Source organism: Bemisia tabaci, unplaced genomic scaffold (assembly GCF_918797505.1).
Source record: "Bemisia tabaci unplaced genomic scaffold, PGI_BMITA_v3".
NCBI classification, from domain to species: Eukaryota; Metazoa; Arthropoda; class Insecta; order Hemiptera; family Aleyrodidae; genus Bemisia; species Bemisia tabaci.
In genome coordinates, this window is record NW_027311760.1 from 144,668 (window position 1) to 166,307 (window position 21,640).

Consider the following 21,640-nt stretch of genomic DNA (forward strand, 5'->3'; position numbering starts at 1 on the left):
ATCAAGTTTCTTGCAAAACTTTACCAGAGAAAATACTTAAATCGCAAATTTCTGACACTTGCAAGACAGCAAGACCTCCTCTGTGTGAACAGCGCTGTTTTTCAGGTTTTAAGATTTTTCAGATTTTCGGTCTTTTCCATAACGTACCCTAACCTGATGAATTCCTGGATGTCCAGGCCTGTTTTCATTTAAGATTCTAGTCCACCATGTCCACTATTCAGCCAATGAAATTGTCAGATTATAATGCAACTTCACACCATCTTTTAGTACAAAAATTAAATAAACAGCTCACAACTTAATTTTTGGGCACCGGCATTACTGCCAAAACCAGCCATTCCTTTTGGATACCATTATGTACATTGATGGCCATTACTGTCTTTCGTAGTCATTACTGTCAAAATCCAGCTTTACAAACTTATAACAAACATACAAGGCAGAAAAAGTTGAAGTAAAGGAAAATACTTTCGATTTTAATTGGAAACCTTCAAATAATAATAAAAAAAATGGTAAAAGTAGGTACATAAACTATACATTGAACATAAATATAAATTACATCACTCAAATAAAAGCAAACTACTTTATTTAAGAGTAATGAGCTAAATTAGAAGTTTCGGTTCTTTAAAAACGGATCCGGGCAAAGAGAATCCTGAGAACAAAATCCTCCTTTCATTGTCTTCAGAGCAGGATGAAAATAATTTATCATCAAACAAAATTAAGGGACTTCCTACACCATGATGATTTCTGAACTGCATATCTCGAAATATTTAATTTATCGATGGTGCAAATGCAAACATGTGTATCTTGATTGCGATGTTTCAAACTCTCGGTTCCTTTTTTGTTTTTTATACCCAGACTGAACCAACATCATGGCTTGAAAATTTTACAAAATATTCTTCACTTGAAGAAATCGGAAAAATCGCAAATTTTTTTAAGAAATGACGTCTAGTAGTTTTCCACATAGAAAATACTTAAAATATGATAGGAGGTCTGCAACGAGGCAAACCAAGATATGCATTTTGGCAGATTCACTGTCAATATTTTATTTTACATCAGAGAGAGGAAGGGGAAAAAACTGGGGAAAACCCTTTTCATTTCAAATTCTAACCGAATCAGCCCCATCTAAAGATAAGAAAATCGATGAAATTTTTCAAGAAATGAGAGGTATTAGTATGCTTACACACATACATAAAAGAAAATCTTAGTACAATGAGATACATGTCTTCAGAGTCCAGTCATCATTATGAGTAGTGGGCTTGTAAGCATTGTCAAACTTCAATATTTCTTTGACGTTTTATCTCTACAAAATTTTGCAAAAATTTTAGTAGACGCAAAAAGTTCCAAAGTCAACTTCTAATTATCACTAATGCCAAAATATGATCCTTTATTAATGCTCGATTCATATACATTGCAATCATTTACAATTCACAGAGGCTGCTGTCAATGCATGCTGAATATAGTACTTCTTGCATGCAATTTTGGAATTAAATTTCGAAAGAAATTCTCTACATATTTCAGACTTTGTCAATTTGCCCGTTCATTACTTCACTTCTGGAAATTCTATCACTATTGTGAATACAATAGTTACATACTCTAATTAGGAACTCATAAAGAGAGGTAGCTGAAACATTCTCGATAATGTGACTGCTGCCATTCTGAGCAAAACATTTGTCTTCTTCCAGCCAGAGTGTCCACAGATATTAGGGGAAAAATTCTCTGCTTCTCTCCGTCTTCCACTCCGAAATGACGTAACTGTTGAATTGCCCACAAAGTTATCTGATTTTTTCGTCTCAATTATGACTATAGATAAAAAAAAAAATTCAACAGAGGTGAAAACTTGCGGAACAGCAAAAAACTCACGACAAAATAATTACCCTCTTTCGGAGATGATTCCTCGTTCTGTAGAAATACTTAGGTGCCCTTCTTAAAGGAAATTCTTCTCTTTTCCCACAAATTTGTTACTAATACTTTTTCTCCTGACTTTCCACAGTTGGGACACCCTGACTAGCAGAGACTATCAACACAGAATGGTGAATCAAAAAGCAATACATAATGATTCTGCCAGAGGACATGTGGCTAGGAGGTGTTCTTAATTTGTATTGAAAAAAAGAAGAGAGAGAGAGAGAAAAAAAAAAAAACCATAACCAATTGAAAGTAGGTTTCTGTACTATTTTTCTACAGGCTGAGCAGTTTGCTATGGTTTCATACCTAAAATAGGCACGGTTTAATTCAGGAGAAACAATTACAGTTATCATTCACGAAGGTGATACTTATATTTTTTGGAGGGGGGAGGAGATTTTTCACACGTGAAAACAGTTACTCCTCACCTTCATTGTTTTCTCAATGTGCTGTTGTTTACCAAAGACTGTCAGTACAGAGTCCTCATTAAAATCGACAGGGTCATAAAGAAATCATATGAGAGAAAGAGTCTACTTGGTTTGGAAACTTAAAGGTCGGAGTTTCATGAACTGCTTGACATCATCATCCGTTAGTTTGCTCTTCCTCTCTTGGTGACTAGCGACGATTTCTGATAATTTGTCTATTAGGATTTTCTTGAGTTCGCCAGTTAACAAAGCTCCACTGCTATAATCCTGATAGAAAAGGAAAAGAAACAAATTTAAAATAAAATTCGACTCGAAAAATCTACTGGTGAACAAGATCTAAATTAGAGTGCCTCCAAGCTTCTTCATGTTCAAAGAAAACATTGATATCAATAAATAAAACCACTGAAAATTAACTCCAAAGTCATACAATGAGAAGTGAAAATGTTGATTAAACTTATTTGTTTTCCTTTCTGCTTTAACAGATGATAATTAATCATAATTAAATTACGGGTCATTCTCAAAAAGACTCAAATGCAAGAAATAAAAATACAGGAAGAACAGTAAAACTGTATTAATCAACCCGTATTGAATTGTAGATTAGTTAATGTGATTTATTAATTCATCGCTTTAACATTTTAGAGCTATGAAATTTAAAAGGGGTCAATTAAAACGGTTATTATATTTTTTCTCGTATTTTTAGCGCTTACGTCTCACTGAGAATGACCAATTCCATTCAGGCCATTGATGGGCACTTCTTGATTGGAGAGTCTCAGAATTTCCGCTAATATTGTAAGGAAAGTGAGGGCATGCGTTTCATTGAAATTTTTAGTAAATATACTTCATGATTCTACAGTGTTCTGTAGAAAGAAAAATCACCTATTGGATTTCGCTGAAAACATGAATTAGTGACGAGAGATTCTGAAAAATTGCAACCAAGAAGTGCCTTTCTCACACCCAGCTTTTCACTCCATCATAATTAGCTTTTAGTTGGGAAATAATTTCGGAACAAATTCTTGTGAGTTCATTAATGACTTGGTGAGACTATTTTTTCCTCACATATGAGTGAGATGTAAACTCAGTGCATATGGTTGAAACTGAAAATCCTTCACTTAACTTTAACAATATTTTCTTTAGATAATCTATGAGAATTGAGAAAGACATCTGAATAACGATCACAATACAGCCTGCGTTTCAGCATCGCCTATTTGATGAATCGGCTTAGATACCTGATGTAAGGCAGGAATGCAGAAAATTTCAGCATTCCAAAGGACTGCACACTTTATACCAAGAATTTTGTTGTGGACAAAATTTCAATATTATTTGGTACAGTGTTTCTTATGACCTCCTGGGCACAATGTGCTTTTAAAATCATACTTTTGATGAGCCAATCTCAAGGAGATGGGACTGAAAAGTTAATTTTTTCGTTTCCTTACATGCATTTTCTGTTGGAGGTTTGGGAATTTTGCTGTTTGTATGCAGACGCTGCGCCACACACTGTTATCATTCGGAGAAATTTGATTCTTTTCCCCTGTCTTATCTTTCTGACTAGCAAGGAAACAAAAGTTCTGCTTCATCATCAATAAAATATTGCAACATTTTTACTAGGTGTTGGATATAAAAATGCTTGAAAATTCACTTTAGAGCACCACTTTCCTCGACATTGGCACATGTAAGCTACATCTTAAAAAAGTGCATTTTGCTTAGGAGGCTGTAAGGTAAGGTACATCATTTTAAAATAATCTAAATTTAGCCAGCGCCGAATTTTTAGGCATTGAGTATTCACACCTCTTCATGCGCTTGCTCTGTGGCTTTCCACATTTTTCTCTACAGCCTGACACAAAATTTTCGATTGACAATAGCAATGACCTTTTTTTTTCTTTCCTTTTTTAATTTTTTCTCAATGGCATTGAGATATTAATGATAAGACGTAAAAATTTGGAGGGTATCAGGAAACTCAAGGTGTCCCAAATAGGGTCTAAATCTGGGTGCGGACTGAGGTGAGAACATGCACACCTTCTAATCTTGGAAAATATTTCCCTCTTTTCACAATATTGGGGCCTTTTCTATTAGTTCTTTCTCGCTAGTTCAGGCATGTGATAGGCATTTTCGCAACCCTGATGTGAGGTTTGGATAATATGTATATCCATATCATCCACAGCTCAACTGTGATACTTTTAGATTTATTAACTTTTCAGAGACTAATAATATAATCTAAAATCTAATAAGAATTTAATCTAACTATTCGGACTTCAGAAATAATTTACTCTCATTTCGATCAGTGCTTGGTTTGACGGAGGGAACAAATGTGAGGAACTTACTTTTCTAATTTGTTCCAATTTTTCATCATCTTCTAGGAAGAATTTTAGATACTGATAAGATGTATCTACACTACAGTCGCCTCCCAGTTTCCTGTGTTCTTCAATGGTATCACGACCGCCTGAGAATGCATATTTATTAACCTGAAAGAGACAAGTTTTTGTTACTAAGGGGCAAAAAAAGTCATTTATGCGCAGGAGACACAGTCAAGTTAATAGGCCCTCTTTGGGTAAAATCATAAGAAAATCATGACAGGCACATGAAAAGTCTGAAATCCACTCTTAACATATAATTTGCTACGTTAGTCGTACGTTTTTTCTTTCTTCTGCCGGCGGGTAGTTTTCCTTGGTTGCAGACAACCAGGTTTGCTCGGTCAGAGGTGTAAGAAATCCTAACCTACATGAACAATCTTACAAACTTTTTCTTACGTATTATTTTACTTATTTTCAAGTCTTTGTTGCCTCTTTATTTCTTCGCGCTGCAAAAATAAGCTTTAAATCAATAGAAATCATACATACGGCAAGTTTGTGACACTATGCAACATTATTCATTCATTTTGATTAGGTTTACTTGTGTCTCTTTCGGACAAAACCTGACTGCTGACCACTAAGGACAATTATCCGCTGTGTTGGAAATTCGAAAGAATGTATTACAAACTAGTCAGATTGCGTGCTGAGAAATGGATTCCACACTTTCATCATGTAAGTACCCAACATCAATTTTGTGTGATTTTACCTGCAGGAGGTCTCTTTCCTCAGCTGTAACTTTTGCATTGAACATGAATGCAACCATCTTCAAAGGTAGGCAAGTCTGGCATAGCAATTCATTGAAAAATTATGAGGTGCAAAGTGACACACACATGTACTGAATACCAATCGCAATAAAAACTGCATTTTGTGAATGAAATGTTGGGATGAAAATTATATCGTATTTGAACAATTTTTCTAAACCATGTATTGATCATAATGCCTTCCTTGAAGCACATTTCAAAGTAGCTCAAGCTCACTAGGTCCAATCGTGAAGGGGCCGACAAAAAATTCAACTTGAGCGGCAATGCATCTTAACTCAATCTCCACTTTACACATGGACGTGTCTAGGGACCGAAAAAAAATTCGACTTGAGCGATATTTCGTATTAACCATAGTTTGACTTAGGGAGCTTTTACTGTACATGGTATTTTACTTTTGAGGTAATTTACTTTACTTACCTACAGTGCACTGAGAGTATTTTACATTATCTTACACTACTTTGTATCAGCCTTTCATGTCCAACAAAATAGGTGGCTCTATCTCATAAAAATTAAACAGAGCATTGGTTGAGTGGGTTAGACATACCTTATTTTTAATTTGCTTTGCAGTATCTGTCAGATAAATGGCCGAGAGGTCATTACTCGCTGACATTTTCGTCATAGCTCCTTGAAGAGCAGGCAAGAAAGAAGAATGAAGCAACGCTGGCTTGTGATGACCTAATTTTGGCGCGACGTCTCTTGTCATTCTGAAATATGGATCCTACAACAGATAATTAAACATGTTCATCAGGCTTTGACTCATGCATGATTATTTTTTTCTAGCAAATATCTTCAACACTACGTCAAGATTTCAATGTTGAAGATGGAGGCCCAATTTCTAGAAAATTAGTACACAATCACCCTCGTCTTAATTTATAGAATGAGTTTTTGTGTCGTTATTACTGAACCGACAAGAAGGCAGTTAATAAAGTGACAAATCATGGACAAAAATTTGAGACTGGACGGACATGAAGAGGGAATAATATAATTTCTTTTGTAAACAACAGATGGAACAATTCTGTTTTATGGTCCCATTTTGTCACTTTCGTTTTCTTCCTCTTTTTTTACTTTTCAAGACTGATTCAGTAGACTTGTCAGTTAACACATTTGATGGTCCCAAGAAAAACAATACTTAACCTAACCTAACCCTATTGTACACTTTTAGACAGCTTAGTGCAATTATACTGCCTTTTGAAAAACGCAGCATGGTTGAAGAAGATTTTGATCATTAACACTGATACATACTAAAACATTGCAACAATGTTCAAGACTGTTTCTAAGAAACAAGTCCTGTCTCACAAAAAAGCTCAGTCAGCAATATTCCTGCTTGATAATAAGTCAATTTTTTTTTAGTGCAAAGTAAAAACATTATATAATGAAGAAGAATCAAAGGAAACAGAATCTAATTACGCACCTGATCTATTGCACAAGGAATCAGGCAAGGTAAATTCTTATCTCCAAAGATAAATGGAAAAGATGAGGAGAAAGAGGGTGCTGCTTGTATGGCAGGGAAAGCAATTTTTCCGATAACATCACTATCTCCAAAACCAAAAATACCTTTGACTTGATTAAATGTTACATTCTTCTGAACTCTAACTATATTCCGATAAAATGCTGGACATTGTCTATAACAAGCAGAAAACAACACTACATTACAAAACGGATCACAGAGCAGGGTGAGAGCAACACAACAAAAACCGAAGAAGAAACTAAAAATCAAGGTTCATAGTTTACATTAAAATTCGTCAGTTTGAACTATCTGTAGAAAATAAAACCGAAATCAATGTCAATCAAGTAGGTACTAGAGTTTGGATAATATAAAGACTTTCCATACCTCCAAAACTATTTCTAATTTTTTATGCCTGCATAAAATCTCTAAATTGTCATTGGTGCAGTAAAAGTAAGGTATGCAAACCACAGACTTATACTATATCAGGAGCTTATGCAGTGACCATGATACAAATCCATCGAACATTTATTACTGAAATTCTTGGCTAAATGTACAATTGTGAAAATACTTACCCAATCAATTCTAAATCTGAGAAAATAAAGGTGTTGCTTGGATCAAACCCACATGCTATTATATCCTTAGTGTTCTCGTACGCTAGTTTTGTTGCTTCATCTATTTTCAGATTTTTCCACAGAAATTTCTCATCGTCTGTGAGCTGAATGATAAGTGGAACATCGAAAACATCTTGCAGCCATCTGAAATCATGCGGTATAGGAAATTAGACAACATCGAAACTTAACAAATACTTATTGTGAAAATTTAGGTACAAGAATAAGACACGGAAATCTTGATGGAGGTTTTGGGGTGACTGAGAACAATACACTGAATACCAAGCTTCTGAACATGAGAGCTGGAAAAATGAGAGGGTCGCACTGCTAAGATGTATGTTTCTATTTAAAAAAAATAAATGAAAGAAGTTGAGAGGATAAAACCCAAGAGAATGAAAATTTTGTAGTAAATCTCTTTCCTAACATTAGATGGATGTTGCTATTTACTCATTCAATTACAAAGATCTAGAGCAATCACCTTGACTATATTCTTTCAAAAACTGCGACTGGACTATTGAGGTATGTCAGTATGACAGTTGTAGTATTATACAGTCAAAGCATTACATGTTGCCTGCAATGTCTGCCTCATGCTACCGGCTGTAGCCACAGCACAACTAAAATAACTTCATCTATTTCATTTGCCGTATCTTGTGTACTCGCCATGTACTAAGCAACAGGTCCATTTCCTTAATAAAAGTAATCCACTTTACTTTTTGTCTTTGTCTCTTCGATGAACATTCCAACCGCACAAACAACGATGACCAGACAAGACAAGACATAACCCTATCTTAACTACGTAATATATCCCATTTTGATGTCTAATCAGGCTGCTTTCAACATTCAATCATCGGCCTGCTGAGGACTATTCATAGTCTCCACTGCATTTTGCTGGTGATTAAATACTTTGAAGAGATTAAAATTTTAATAAATTTGAAAAGGATTTCTAACTTGGTTTACTTACTTAGTAAAAAGAAAGGGAATAAGGTGTCCTATGTGCATAGCTGAGGAGGAAGGTCCTCTGCCTGTGTAGAGGAAAAATGGTTTGCCTGCTTCATACAGGTTCAAAATACTGTGCATGTCACGGTGGGAGAAAAATATTCCTCTCCGGAGTAAATGGTGTACGGGTTTGCCTGTGACCTTCTCAAATCTTGCGAGTAGAACATCATCAATTTTGGAGCTCCCGAACCTTGCTGAAAAAAGAAATTAAGTTTAAGTGGACAAAAGTCAACTGAATGAATTGTCTCTGGTTCCATTCCTATTTAGCCACAAAATTGAACATGAGTTTGAAGAAGGTACTGCTATCTAAGTGAAATATCGACACTGTAAAATACGATAATTGCCCATGGGACATATTAGACATCTAGTTGTACTTTGAGCAAATGTGCCAGATTACAGCGAGCTATTAAAATTTTCAAACTTTCTAGACCTCTGGCTTACACAATGAATCCATCAGTTTGTTCGATAATTTTCACAGATCCTCATAGGAGAGAGAAAGAGACCACTTAATTGGAGTTTATTGAGTACAGAAGTTGAAAGTACGTGTCAGGTGCCACGTAGGAATATTCATCTTCATTAATATTCCCGTTGACACAGGGATGAGGCTCTTGTGATGCTGTGCCGTTAATGAGCCCACTACTATTCAGAAAAATTAGGCCAGAGAATAACGCACAACGAAAAGGTTGATAGGTATTACGTTGGCTGTGAAAAGGGTCCAAATTTCCGACAGAAGCCAGAATCCAGTTAGTCAACCTACCCTTTCGTAGGTTCTAACTCTAAGGACTCTAGGACTCGCATGTAACATAAAATAGAAATCCTTCGGCAGATAGAGCTCGCGCATCGAATGTTGAGACAAACGTCAAAGTATTGTTCATGTCACCATTCACCAGTGGTGCCACCTGACTACATGTATTAACCTGTTGAGTGGTGCGAATTCAAAGCTTATCGGAGATTGAAGTTTGTCTCAACATACGATGTGCGAGCTCTATATTGGAATTGAGGTTAACGCATTCAGAGGGTTTCAAACGGCACTATCAGCCGCACAAAGTGAGATGCAAACTTGACATTCTTTTAGCCAAGAGTTGTGACAGAAAACCACGAAGATGAAACAAAGGAAATAGGGTGGAAAAATGGTAAAAATGTGAGCAGACAGTAAGCAACCAGCATGGTCTTCATGAGCTTACCTATTAATTTATCATAGTCTACGCCAGTATTCGACGAGCTCGTAACGTTCCATGGATCAACGACGTCTCCTTCCGTGTCGTCTGTTCCAGTGTCCTCGATTTTAAGATCGGACACATTTAAATTGTCACCCATCACTGAATAACTTGCAGATAACTTACTGAAAATTGGAAAAAACGTGTCATTCCGACGAAAACAAAAATTCCGCTGTTGCTGCTACTTCTTCTTCTTCGCAGAGGTTTGTTTACCTTGAAGCACGGCTGCCAATTGGGAAATTTCTCAGAATTTGGGAACTGCAGTGAGTTATCACTTATCACCTCGATTTTGAGTCTGATGGATTTTATTTGATTTTATTGCTTGAATTATTGACATTTAATTTTTCGTGCTTTCAATCGCGGAGGAGCGGTGGAAAAAGAAGATTATAATTAATCTTTCTTCATTCTTCAGCCTTCAGCCATTAAAAAACAGTAACTTGAATATCATGGAGTCTTGGCAACACTGAATTGTCGTCCAGTGAAGCTGCCAATGAAGATCCCTGCCAAGAAACTACTACTTTTTGAACACCCAGTACATATCGATATATATCGAAACAAAATGTAAACATATAGTGGCAATGAGTGGTTCCCAATCCCAAATGAATACTGATAAGAATTCACCAGAAGCATGGGTTGCATTTGCATGTAAATTTGAACGACATCGAACGGTTACTTATTATATGTTTTCAAGCTGAAATCGCGTGTAGCAGTGCACTGATTGTGAGTCTTTAGTTTGCCTATAATTCAAAGGGAAATGGCAGTAATTAAAAACGTAATACTATTGTGAAGTTTACTAATTTCTATGAAGTAAGAAATGCCTCCAATCCAAATCTATCCTGAAGTTCTGCTACCTTGAAAGCAGGATCTGGATTTCAAATGTCAATGTTGTTAGTGGTGAGCCGCCCTGCAACTGTCCTCAATGTCCTCGCCTTGAGTGTTTGTGTTTTTTTATTAGTACTGATTCAATTCCTACAAGTGCAGCTCAATTTCCATGGTGTCGCATCAGGACTCCAGAAGGTAAGTTTTTTGAGATATGCATGCATGAAAATACTGAGTGAGACCATGTGCATGAAAAAGGGACAGCATACAAGAAATGAAGCTGCCTTGTCGAAGTTAACTATTTGGGACCGTTTTTAAATGGAATTACCTAATCACAAGCGGTTGTTGTTGTTGGACTCTGTTTGAATTACACGATGACTTGTGCGGGTAAATATGAATGCCTAACAGTTCTATTGAACGCTAATCAACCTCTGTGGCCGGATTATTGAAACTCCTTCTGTCCGACACGACAAGACATAGCCCTATCTTAACCATGCAATATATCGCAATACGATATCTTATGGGGTTTGCTTTAAACTTTCAATAATCAGCCTGCTGGAGATTAATGGGGACCGTGAGGTTGCGTTTGCAAACAGGAAAACCAAACGGAATCAGATTTATCTACTTCAACAACACAGCTTCACTCTTTCTAAACTAACCTACTAATGACTGAGAATACCTGCCCATGTTTTTTATTGAAGGAACATTATCTCACCGTGAAGAGTTATACAAATGTTATATCAAGCATAACATATAGTATTAGAAGAGATATATTGTGAAGACCACAAGAGAATTTATAGTCATTTCTGGAACATTATTTTAGGTCAACTTGGAACCCTTCGGTGGAATTTTGCCATAGTGTCGGCATCATTAGACTTTGTTTGAATCACCCAATTATTTGTATTTTTACAAATGAATATCTAATGTTTGCACCAAACACTCAGCAATCTTGAAATGTCAATGAGAACCTTCAGTTGCATTTAGTAAATAGATAAAGCAAACAGTATCCTATGAGAAGAGCAATTTCAGAATTTTGTGAAACCCATACCTACCATTGGTTTGCTCATTCTTTCCAAAATCATTACTACATATTATATCATAATATACCAGGAATAATTAAGTGAATACTGCTGTAACTGTGTCTAATTCAAATTACCAATGTATTTCAGGGTCTAAGAATTGCCTAACATTCAATACAGCTCGTCCAATTCCTCTTTCTACTTACATTGTCGTGGAGCACGGTAACTGCAAGACAACTCTATGAGCAGCCGAACTATGAAAAAAGCAATGCAGAGTAATGAATATAAGTTTCGAAGTTCAGTGCATAGATCTAAAGCCTTAATTCCCTGGTTTGGAGATAGGATCGAAATCAGGTAAGAAATTATCAAAAACTTGTTCTTCCTTTTTTTCCATCTGTAGCATCACTTATATTCATGGATACCCCAACCACAGAAACTTCTAGCATAACCGTAGGACCCGCAAAAGTTTAGCACAGTAGGTACTATTATTGCATGAGGTAAAAGATAATAATAGAACAGCAAATACTAAACTATCCCTGAAGAGAATCCTAGTATTCAGGCTACTTACTATGGTATAACTAAAATTTTTTTGATCAGAGACATTTTAAGTTTCCTTTAAAGTTATGTTCAGATAATGGGATTCACAGGGAGTGAATGTCTGTCTCAAAACTGTATCGCCCATCAAATTCAGGTAATAATTTATGACACATGGTTGATTTCAAGATAAGAGGAATAGTCGTATTGCCGTGGGTTTATTTATTTATTTGATCTTTGGTACAGAAATGTAAGCTCCTGGTAGAGCTATTGTACAGGTCAATTACAATGAAACGACAATGAAACGGGTTATAAACGACTTAGGGCAAAACAATTAAAAACCAAGTTAATACATTAATAGAAATGATGTCTCTGAACTTATCCATGCTGAAAAATATGATGCAATATGATAACATTCAATGACATGAGACTTTAAAGGTCAAAAATGTCTGGTTGGTGATGCGTCGCCAACCCTGATTTTGAAGCAAAAGAGCAATTTACGATAGTCAATCAGTACTGATCATGGATTCTTTGACACTATTTGCTGTAAGGAGAAGCTAATGTTCAAGGAAATTGCCATTTTGAACTGAAATAATTATTTTTAAGCGATGTCCGCATTTAACGTCTCGTATCTGTAATGGGACTTCTTGAAATCTAAATCTGACATTTAAAAAACCTTTAAGACAACATCTTATATGAACCCCTATCAACCTGAATGTCCACTGAGTCCTATTCAGTGGAGACTTTGCACAAAAAAATGTAATTGCTTCGTCTGAAAGTGCCTAATGAGCTGAGTTCGCAGTATTTTTCATAATTTTTTTCTGACATGGGAAATTGGAGAAAGATCGATTTAAAAGTGAGAAAATGTGCTGCCGTTTGACGTCATCGGGCGGCATTTTCCATTTAAACACATGTATTTTAGCAGGATCGGTTATTCTGTCATATCTCCTCTAATAATTGCTCAATTTACGAATCAAGGGTATCTTCGTGTTCAGTTCCCTTAAAAGTTTCCACTTAAACATGAAATTCATCAGATTTCAGACCCTTGCAAATTCACCGTTGTCACTTACACTTTCTCTTGATTCTTTCAGATGCATGGCCGTATTGTTATACTCTTTCATATGTATGCTGACTGCTGAATTGCTAAAGTGCGGAAAAATGGTAATATTTGACTCTCCTTTTTAGAAGTAAATCTTTAGCTAAGCATAATCTGAAGCCATTTGCAGACATTGGAAAATTTCGCTTTTATTTTTCCCCGTTTTCGCGGTTATTTTCCCCGAATTTCGCTGTTAATTTTTCTGATTTCGCCGTTATTTTTGTAGCGCTTTTTGCGTTTGACAGTTTAAAATATAGCTTTCACATGATCACATGTTAAAATTATTTGAGGTCATGTTTATGCCTTGGTTGCCGCCCTTTCTTTCATTAGTATTTTGATGCCATTGGCGAACGTCGATAGCTTGTAGCCAATGACGACCAATGCTCAGAAACAACTCCGTAATTTCTTATTTTGAAAAAAAGCGCGGCAAACTTCGTCTTACAAGCATACATACGTAAATTTCACGAAAATGTACGGATTTCGCCGATTTCGCGGATAAATTTGGGATGGATTCCGCGCGATTTCGCGATAAATCCGGAAAATGGCAGATTTCGCGTTATTTCGCTTTATATTTTCGTGATCAGGGTGTTTTGATCGGTGCTTCTGTCTGGTTTTCAAATTCCTAAGCACATTTTAAAAATTTCGCGGCGAATCGCAGCGGTGAAATTTTCCGATGTCTAGCCATACATGTATCAACAGTGGATGTCGAGTTTTTAAGTTTTGAGAGCATTGTCTCCAAAGTTGTGCATTTTGATGTCTATACACCAAGTAGGGGTTGGTCAACTTTTCACACATCTCTATGACAAAATCCGTGGAATAGCATGTAAATTTATAAAAATCGCCACAAAGATCCCTTGAGCCTCAAGCCAACAATACACCTCTTTGAGTTGATGTGTCTCAAATTCTTGAAAACTTAAAATTTTTTTCAGTGTTTCTTGGAGTGGTGTTGAAATGCAATGTTTTTCTGCAAAAATTAGAATTATTCTTACACCACTATTATTGCTCCTTTGCAGTGTTTGTTTATTCCTGTGCGAAAATCATAACTTCAAATAAAGGCTGCAGATGACTCAAAGGGTTGCATCAAATATTAAATTCATGTGTCTACAGAACGCAGAGCGGTGTTGCAAAATGCTACAGTGCGTTGCAGAAACGACTTTTATGCATGTTATGTATCTAACAAAAGAAGGTTCAGATTTCTTTTATCGAGCCCAGGGCAGGAATGTTCTAAAATTGATATTTTTCCCCAACTCGCTCGCAGGATTTTGTACAAAATTTAGGAAATTGTAGTTAGGATCATAAGTGAAGTAGTCCTACCGTTAAAATTTATCAAAATTTTTTCCTACAGCTGCAACTGATATTTTAATTATTGTGGTGTCTCTTTTACGCAAGTAAAAAGTCTATTTCATGACAGCTCACTTTTAAAGTATTTAAGGAAATTCAGTTTTTAATTTAAAAGACTTTCTAATATTATTTATTTAGTTGACACACCTGCTATCTTTGAAGTTTTTTCTAATTTACATACTTACTATCTTTGAGATTTGTGTTTTCTCATGCTTATCTTACCTCATTGACCAGAAATTTTTGCCAAAAATAACTCGGTTTCGTAGGTAAAGATAGAAACAAGAAGGCGCATAGTAATAATAAAACAAGAAAATCACGCCAAAACAACGCACCTTAAATCAAATCCCTCTGTAAAATGCATTACATCTTGCTCCTATAATATTTTAATGTTATCAATTTTTGCCCACAGGTTCTCCCAAAACGCAGCTTCACATTAGAAGATGTTAGCCAAGCCTTGAGAGCAGCAAATCTCAGTGCTGCTGACATTCCATGTATGATGCTCACATCAAAAGATTTCCAAAGGCTATGTGAATCTCTGAACGTTGAATTTCAGTGCTAACTTTAAATAAGATACTACTTCTGTTTTGAGGAAATAATGATATCTGCTACAAGAAAACCTCCAACACATGTCCACCTTCTTCATCCTCATTGTTTGCATCTGCTTTGTTATTACAGAGTCGATAATTTATTTTAACCTTCAAGTCCATTGAGCCTAGTATGGGTATTTTGAGTTGATTGAATCTGTTTAAAAATGTTTAACTCACTCTGCTCTTATACTTTAAAAATGTAATTTCCGCCGTCATTGAGCACATCTTCACAGAATGATCTGATAACTTTGCAGCCAATACAGCATCCTCTTTTGCCATAAAAATTGCCAATGACAATTACTTCTTTTGAAGTTTTGACCTTTGCAACCTCGTCAGTTTTACGTAAATCTTTGTGACCAAAAATGACCACATCTTACTGAAATAACTAAAATTATTAAGATCCATTAAAACTCACTTTCGCTTACAATAAATAAAATTGGACTAGTTTTAAAGGCTTTCCTTCATCTTCAGTGAACACCGGCAGTTGGTGTTCACTGAAGAGGAAGAAATGCCCTCGAAACCAGTCCAATTCTATTTATTTTAAATGCAAGTGAGTTTTAGTAGTACTTAATAATTTTAGTCATTTTAGAATCTTGTGTAGTCCATTTTACGTATTTATTGAAAAATCCTTACAGAGCTTGCTAATCTTAGATTGTGCTATTAAGAAGCTCGTGAAAGAATTCCAAACGTACCGGGCCGTTTCCTTATTTCTCGGCTCTTGTGATTATGTACTGCCATATTAACGTTTTAAATGTTTTTATCTTCAAAACAATCTTCATCAATTTATTTAACATGCCTCAGAGATTCTCTGCCCTACATACCAGCATTTGTTTCCAAATTTCGGTGTTTAAAAATTTTGGAATCTGATATTTTGATTGTATATTGTATGCATATTTTGAAAAAATTCTGTTCTTATTGTAATCAAAAGTGATTTTACATACGTCTCATGATTGCCCTATCTCGGGTCTTCGTAGTCCCGGCATTGTTGAGCCTTTCTTTTCTTTGCCTTTGACTTGTGTATCCTCAGCCTGTAGTCTCTCCCAATGACCTATGTTTGTGATATATTACAGGCAGATCCTGAGAAATTTCCTTTTTTCACCTAAATATCAACTCGTAGGCAATCATTGCTATCAGGGCATGGTTGGTATGAGTAACTCCTTATTAGCCGTGTTCATAAAGAAAATAAGGAAGAGAAAATTGATGCAACTATCTTTATTTCAAGCCTCAGTAGTTTTATGGCAATAAGTGTCTTTACTATCGAATTGTTTACTTCCTAGAATGTAGTTCTCTGTATTGACTTATGCACATCATACTAGGGACAGTTAGCAATTATTTTCCTGTCTCATAAATAATTTATAATCAGTAAACCTTTTTCTGAGTGTCCTTTAATGCTCCATTGAAGATGAATAGATTCAAATATTCAGTGTTACCATGACTTTCCTGCTGTAGTGTTTGCTTTAAAAGTTCTGTTGTTCAATGTGACTTTTCATCCGATACTATTTGTACGGAGGTGACAAACTTGTAAGTATATCAAACTCACTAGTTCCTTTTTATTGGAATCTTGATGCAAAGTGACGTAAATAATTGGTGAGGAAGAAAAAGCGATGGTTCTGAAGCAATATAGTCCCTGAGCCTTATCCACTGGTGTGCTAATTAGTCTGTTTTCTTCAATTGTTACCAATATCCTTTTTTTTGTCATTTAGTCAGAAAGCAATTTATTTTTAGGTAATACTAGCGCACCAAGTTAATACTAGTTCATGTATAGATTATTGTTATTGTTACTTAAAAATTTAATTTTCAACTCCCTGCACACATCTGTGTGTATGGAGATGTTGTTCTAAATGTGCTGTGAATTATTAGTTTGTCCTCTTTGAAAACTTGGTGCAAAGTGTCGTACATATTTTGTGAAAAAAAAAGACGCTGGATCTGAAGGGCCTGTACTTAAACTCTTCCTAGTGATATGTTAATTAGTTATTTCCCTGGAATTCACTCAGGTTTCTTATCGCCATGTAGTCAGGAAGAAATCTCTCATTTGCTACGTACCACTGTGCAAATTTGGAATTAGTCAATGTACGTATCAATTGTACATACAACATACACCATGACAAGTATTAATTTTTTCACAAACTATCTCCATTGTAAATAATTGCACCCCTAAATCATTACCGAAAATGAGTCTTTGAAAAGAAAGAAGGAAATTCACAGGCTCAATTTTAGTTTGGATCTGGGTTCAAGCATAATTTTGCCTTGTTACCCATTTTTTTTTTAAATAAAATCATATCAGTATGTACTTTCATCTCTGATGCATTCATTCATCCCACTAGGTATAATTGAGGTTTTTTTTTATTCGCTAATTCCAAGTGTCAAGTGAATTTGAGAATGTTCATGAAACATCTTACTTAGCACAAGAAACTCAAAATGTCCTAAGGAGAGATAATGAAGCATAAATAATCTAAATTTGTGCATAAAATTACTTTCTTGTCAAAAACAAAAAAAAATATGTGAAGATTGTGGAGGAGCATGTTTCTTCTTCAGTTCTTTTATTTTTCACTTTCGATTAATTTTTTTCACCTAAGTCTCCTTTCATAGGATGCCCATTAAAACAAGAAGAGACAGTATGCAAGCACAGCACTACATTGAAGGGTTGAGCGACAGATGTGCTTAAATCTGTTGTGATAGTGAAGAGAGCTGTTAATGCATTTCTGTATGATCCATGGTTAGTACAAGATCCTATGTGTCTTGAGGCTCATCCAGGACTGCACTTACGACTCGCTTCCATGTTCCCGGCAAATTTCATAATTCCTCCAACAATTTGTTTTTGCACCCGCCAAGAGATCTGTGTTTTGAATACCTATCTTTGAATTTTACGCAAAAGTTTAACTGGATATAAATGAATAACACAACAGAGAAAAATCATAAAAATTGCTCAAAATATCGTATTAAGGTCACACTGGAAAATAAATGCTCTTGGATCCAGAGTCCAGACTTTTAAAAAATTAGACAAGAAAAAATACTTTTGATTTAATTGGATTTTTGCTAGATTCAAAATGAAATCCGCCTAAAGTAACTGGGCTCTCGATTCAAGCAAAAATCACATTGAATCAAGAGTATTTACTCATGTCAAAATTTCTTTAGAGTTCGGACTCTGGATCCCTGAGAACTTTTTCCCAGTGCAGCTTTCATTCTGCATTAAGCCACAAACTGCAAAGAGCACAAGAAGGCCACTCCAGATTATTTTTTTTTTTTTTTTTTTTTTTTTTTTTTTTTTTTTTTTTTTTTATTGAGTCGATCCTTTCGAATTTTCCTTTTAATTTCAACTAATCAAAAAGGAACCTAGAAAACTTATAACAAATTTTCAAAGTATTAAGCGTTCAATCCACATTCCTTTCCAATAAGACTGATACACAAGCCGCAAGATGGGTGCAGTAGGCACATCTGAAAATAAATTAGGAGACTTAATTCGGATAGTCACCCTAATTTTAATTAAAACTTGCTTTAGAAAATGAAACATGAAATTCAATTGATTTTCTCAAAATATTCAAATATTCTGAACTTTTATTTCAAGATATTATTCTCTTACCGCGCTGAACCATTTATTTGGAATATTGAACAGTTTCATGAGCTTCTTTTATAGAATAATAGTAGTCAGGTGCCCACAGTATACATTATTTTTCCTAATGTTCATTTGCAATATTATTCCAAAAATATTTTAAGGAAAATTCCAAGTATCACTTGAAAATATTGGATAATCAATCGTTGAGGGTAACATAAAAAGTCCTCAAGAAATTACTGAAATTAAACTCTTCTGCCAAACGAAATATCATTGTGTGATCATTTTTTTTTTCTTTTCTTTTCTTTTTTTTTTTCTGCTTCTACCACACGAGGCGAGTAAAGACCGCTTTCCTTTTACCACTGCATCACAATAACATTCAAATTTCCCGCCAGACAACCGACGTTTATACGAATAATGGCGGGAATTAATTAATTTGAAATTCGGCGGGAAATTCAAACTCAGGTTTTGGATTTATTGGTGAGTTTATAGCGCCCTTCCGGCGCCCCGTGCGGTGTGAGACTAAACTTGCGATGAAAGTTGATGATATTTTGCGTGTTTTGACCGAGTTTCGTCAACTTTCTATTATGCGTTTTTAAATTACATTCATTTGAAAATGGGCGGGAAATTCAATTTCGGTTTTGGATTTATTGGTGAGTTCATAGCGCCCTTTCGGCGCCCCGTGCGGTGTAAGACTAAACATGCACTGAAAGTTGATGATATTTTACGTATTTTGACCGAGTTTCGTCAACTTTCTATTATGCGTTTCAAAATTACATTCATTTGAAATCGGGCAGGAAATTCAAATTCAGGATTTGGGTTTATTGGTGAGTTTATAGCGCCCTTCCGGCGCCCCGTGCGGTGTGAGACTAAACTTGCAGTAAAAGTTGATGATATTTTGCGTGTTTTAACCGAGTTTCGTCAACTTTCTATTATGCGTTTTTAAATTACATTCATTTAAAATTGGGCGGGAAATTCAAACTCCGGTTTTTGGTTTATTGGTGAGTTTATAGCGCCCTTCCGGCGCCCCGTGCAGTATGAGCCTATACATGTGCTTAAAGTTGATGGTATCGGGGATATTTTGACCAAGTTTCGTCAAATTTCTATTTTGCGTTTTAAAATGACATAAATTTAAAATTGGGCGGGAAATTCAAATTCCGGTTTTGGGTTTATTGGTGAGTTTATAGCGCCCTTCCGACGCCCCGTGCGGTGTAAGACTAAACTTGCGCTGAAAGTTGATGATATTTTACGTGTTTTGACCGAGTTTCGTCAACTTTCTATTATGCGTTTTTAAATCACATTCATTTAAAATTGGGCGGGAAATTCAAATTCCGGTTTTGGGTTTATTGGTGAGTTTATAGCGCCCTTCCGGCGCCCCGTGCGGTGTGAGACTAAACTTGCAGTAAAAGTTGATGATATTTTGCGTGTTTTGACCGAGTTTCGTCAACTTTCTATTATGCGTTTTTAAATTACATTCATTTAAAATTGGGCGGGAAATTCAAACTCCGGTTTTTGATTCATTGGTGAGTCCATAGCGCCCTTCCGGCGCCCCGTGCGGTGTAAGACTAAACTTGCGCTGAAAGTTGATGATATTTTACGTATTTTGACCGAGTTTCGTCAACTTTCTATTATGCGTTTCAAAATTACATTCATTTGAAATCGGGCAGGAAATTCAAATTCAGGATTTTGGTTTATTGGTGAGTTTATAGCGCCCTTCCGGCGCCCCGTGCAGTATGAGCCTATACATGTGCTTAAAGTTGATGGTATCGGGGATATTTTGACCAAGTTTCGTCAAATTTCTATTTTGCGTTTTAAAATGACATAAATTTAAAATTGGGCGGGAAATTCAAATTCCGGTTTTGGGTTTATTGGTGAGTTTATAGCGCCCTTCCGGCGCCCCGTGCGGTGTAAGACTAAACTTGCGCTGAAAGTTGATGATATTTTACGTGTTTTGACCGAGTTTCGTCAACTTTCTATTATGCGTTTTTAAATCACATTCATTTAAAATTGGGCGGGAAATTCAAATTCCGGTTTTGGGTTTATTGGTGAGTTTATAGCGCCCTTCCGGCGCCCCATGCAGTGTGAGACTAAATTTGTGATAAAAGTTGATGGTATTTTACGTATTTTGACCAACTTTCGTCAATTTACTAATTTGCGTTTTTAAATGACATAAATTTAAAATTCGGCGGGAAATTCGAATTCCGGTTCCTGATTTATTGGTGAGTTTATAGCGCCCTTCCGGCGCCCCGTGCGGTGTGAGACTAAATTTGCGATAAAAGTTGATGGTATTTTACGTAATTTGACCAAGTTTCGTAAACTTTCTATTTTGCGTTTTTAAATTACATTCATTTAAAATTGGGCGGGAAATTTGAATTCCGGTTCCTGATTCATTGGTGAGTCCCTGGCGCCCTTCCGGCGCCCCGTGCGGTGTGAGACTAAACTTGCGCTGAAAGCTGATGGTATTTTACGTATTTTGACCAAGTTTCGTAAACTTTCTATTTTGCGTTTTTAAATTACATAAATTTAAAATTCGGCGGGAAATTCGAATTCCGGCTCCTGATTTATTGGTGAGTTTATAGCGCCCTTCCGGCGCCCCGTGCAGTGTGAGACTAAATTAATGATAAAAGTTGATGGTATTTTACGTATTTTGACCAAGTTTCGTAAACTTTCTATTTTGCGTTTTTATATTACATTCATTTGAAAATGGGCGGGGAATTCAAATTCACGTTTTGGATTTATTGGTGAGTCCCTGGCGCCCTTCCGGCGCCCCGTGCGGTGTGAGACTAAACTTTCGATGAAAGCTGATGGTATCCGGGATATTTTGACCAAGTTTCGTAAACTTTCTATTTCGCGTTTTAAAATTACATTTATTTCATTACACCCGCCAGGTTCTCGATTTATTGGTGAGCCCAGGGCGCCATTCCGGCGGCCCGTGCGGCATAAGCCTTAACGCGTTATAATTATGAATTGTCAATTGATTTCATTGTAAATTCCAGCTC

The 21,640-nt window shown here is 35.9% G+C and overlaps 2 protein-coding genes across 2 annotated transcripts; one reads left to right on the forward strand and one right to left on the reverse strand.

Moving 5' to 3' along the window:
- Positions 1–449: 449 nt before the first annotated feature.
- LOC140225873 (tryptophan--tRNA ligase, cytoplasmic-like) lies at positions 450–9,893 on the reverse strand. Its single transcript, XM_072305862.1, has 7 exons — positions 9,663–9,893; positions 8,444–8,672; positions 7,447–7,629; positions 6,839–7,049; positions 5,972–6,145; positions 4,640–4,780; positions 450–2,588 (listed from the first exon to the last, which is right to left on the reverse strand). Exons 1-7 carry the CDS (start codon positions 9,793–9,795, stop codon positions 2,427–2,429), a joined length of 1,233 nt encoding a protein of 410 aa, XP_072161963.1. The 5' UTR covers positions 9,796–9,893; the 3' UTR covers positions 450–2,426.
- Positions 9,894–10,206: 313 nt separating this feature from the next.
- Positions 10,207–17,381, forward strand: LOC140225875 (uncharacterized). The gene is made up of 4 exons (XM_072305865.1): positions 10,207–10,712; positions 11,684–11,887; positions 13,159–13,228; positions 14,914–17,381. Exons 2-4 carry the CDS (start codon positions 11,775–11,777, stop codon positions 15,061–15,063), a joined length of 333 nt encoding a protein of 110 aa, XP_072161966.1. The 5' UTR covers positions 10,207–10,712; positions 11,684–11,774; the 3' UTR covers positions 15,064–17,381.
- The last annotated feature ends 4,259 nt before the right edge of the window (positions 17,382–21,640 follow it).

Bases quoted from the DNA above. Each gene is read 5' to 3' on its own strand.
- LOC140225873 (XM_072305862.1), bottom strand. From the start codon at position 9,795: ATGGGTGACAATTTAAATGTGTCCGATCTTAAAATCGAGGACACTGGA. The intron at 7,630-8,443 runs GTAAGTAAACCA...GCATGATTTCAG, and splicing joins ATTCCCTTTCTTTTTACTAA to ATGGCTGCAAGATGTTTTCG. The intron at 4,781-5,971 runs GTATGTCTAACC...TGTCTCTTTCAG, and splicing joins CAAAGCAAATTAAAAATAAG to GTTAATAAATATGCATTCTC.
- LOC140225875 (XM_072305865.1), top strand. From the start codon at position 11,775: ATGAGCAGCCGAACTATGAAAAAAGCAATGCAGAGTAATGAATATAAG. The intron at 11,888-13,158 runs GTAAGAAATTAT...TGATTCTTTCAG, and splicing joins GGAGATAGGATCGAAATCAG to ATGCATGGCCGTATTGTTAT. The intron at 13,229-14,913 runs GTAATATTTGAC...TTTTGCCCACAG, and splicing joins TGCTAAAGTGCGGAAAAATG to GTTCTCCCAAAACGCAGCTT.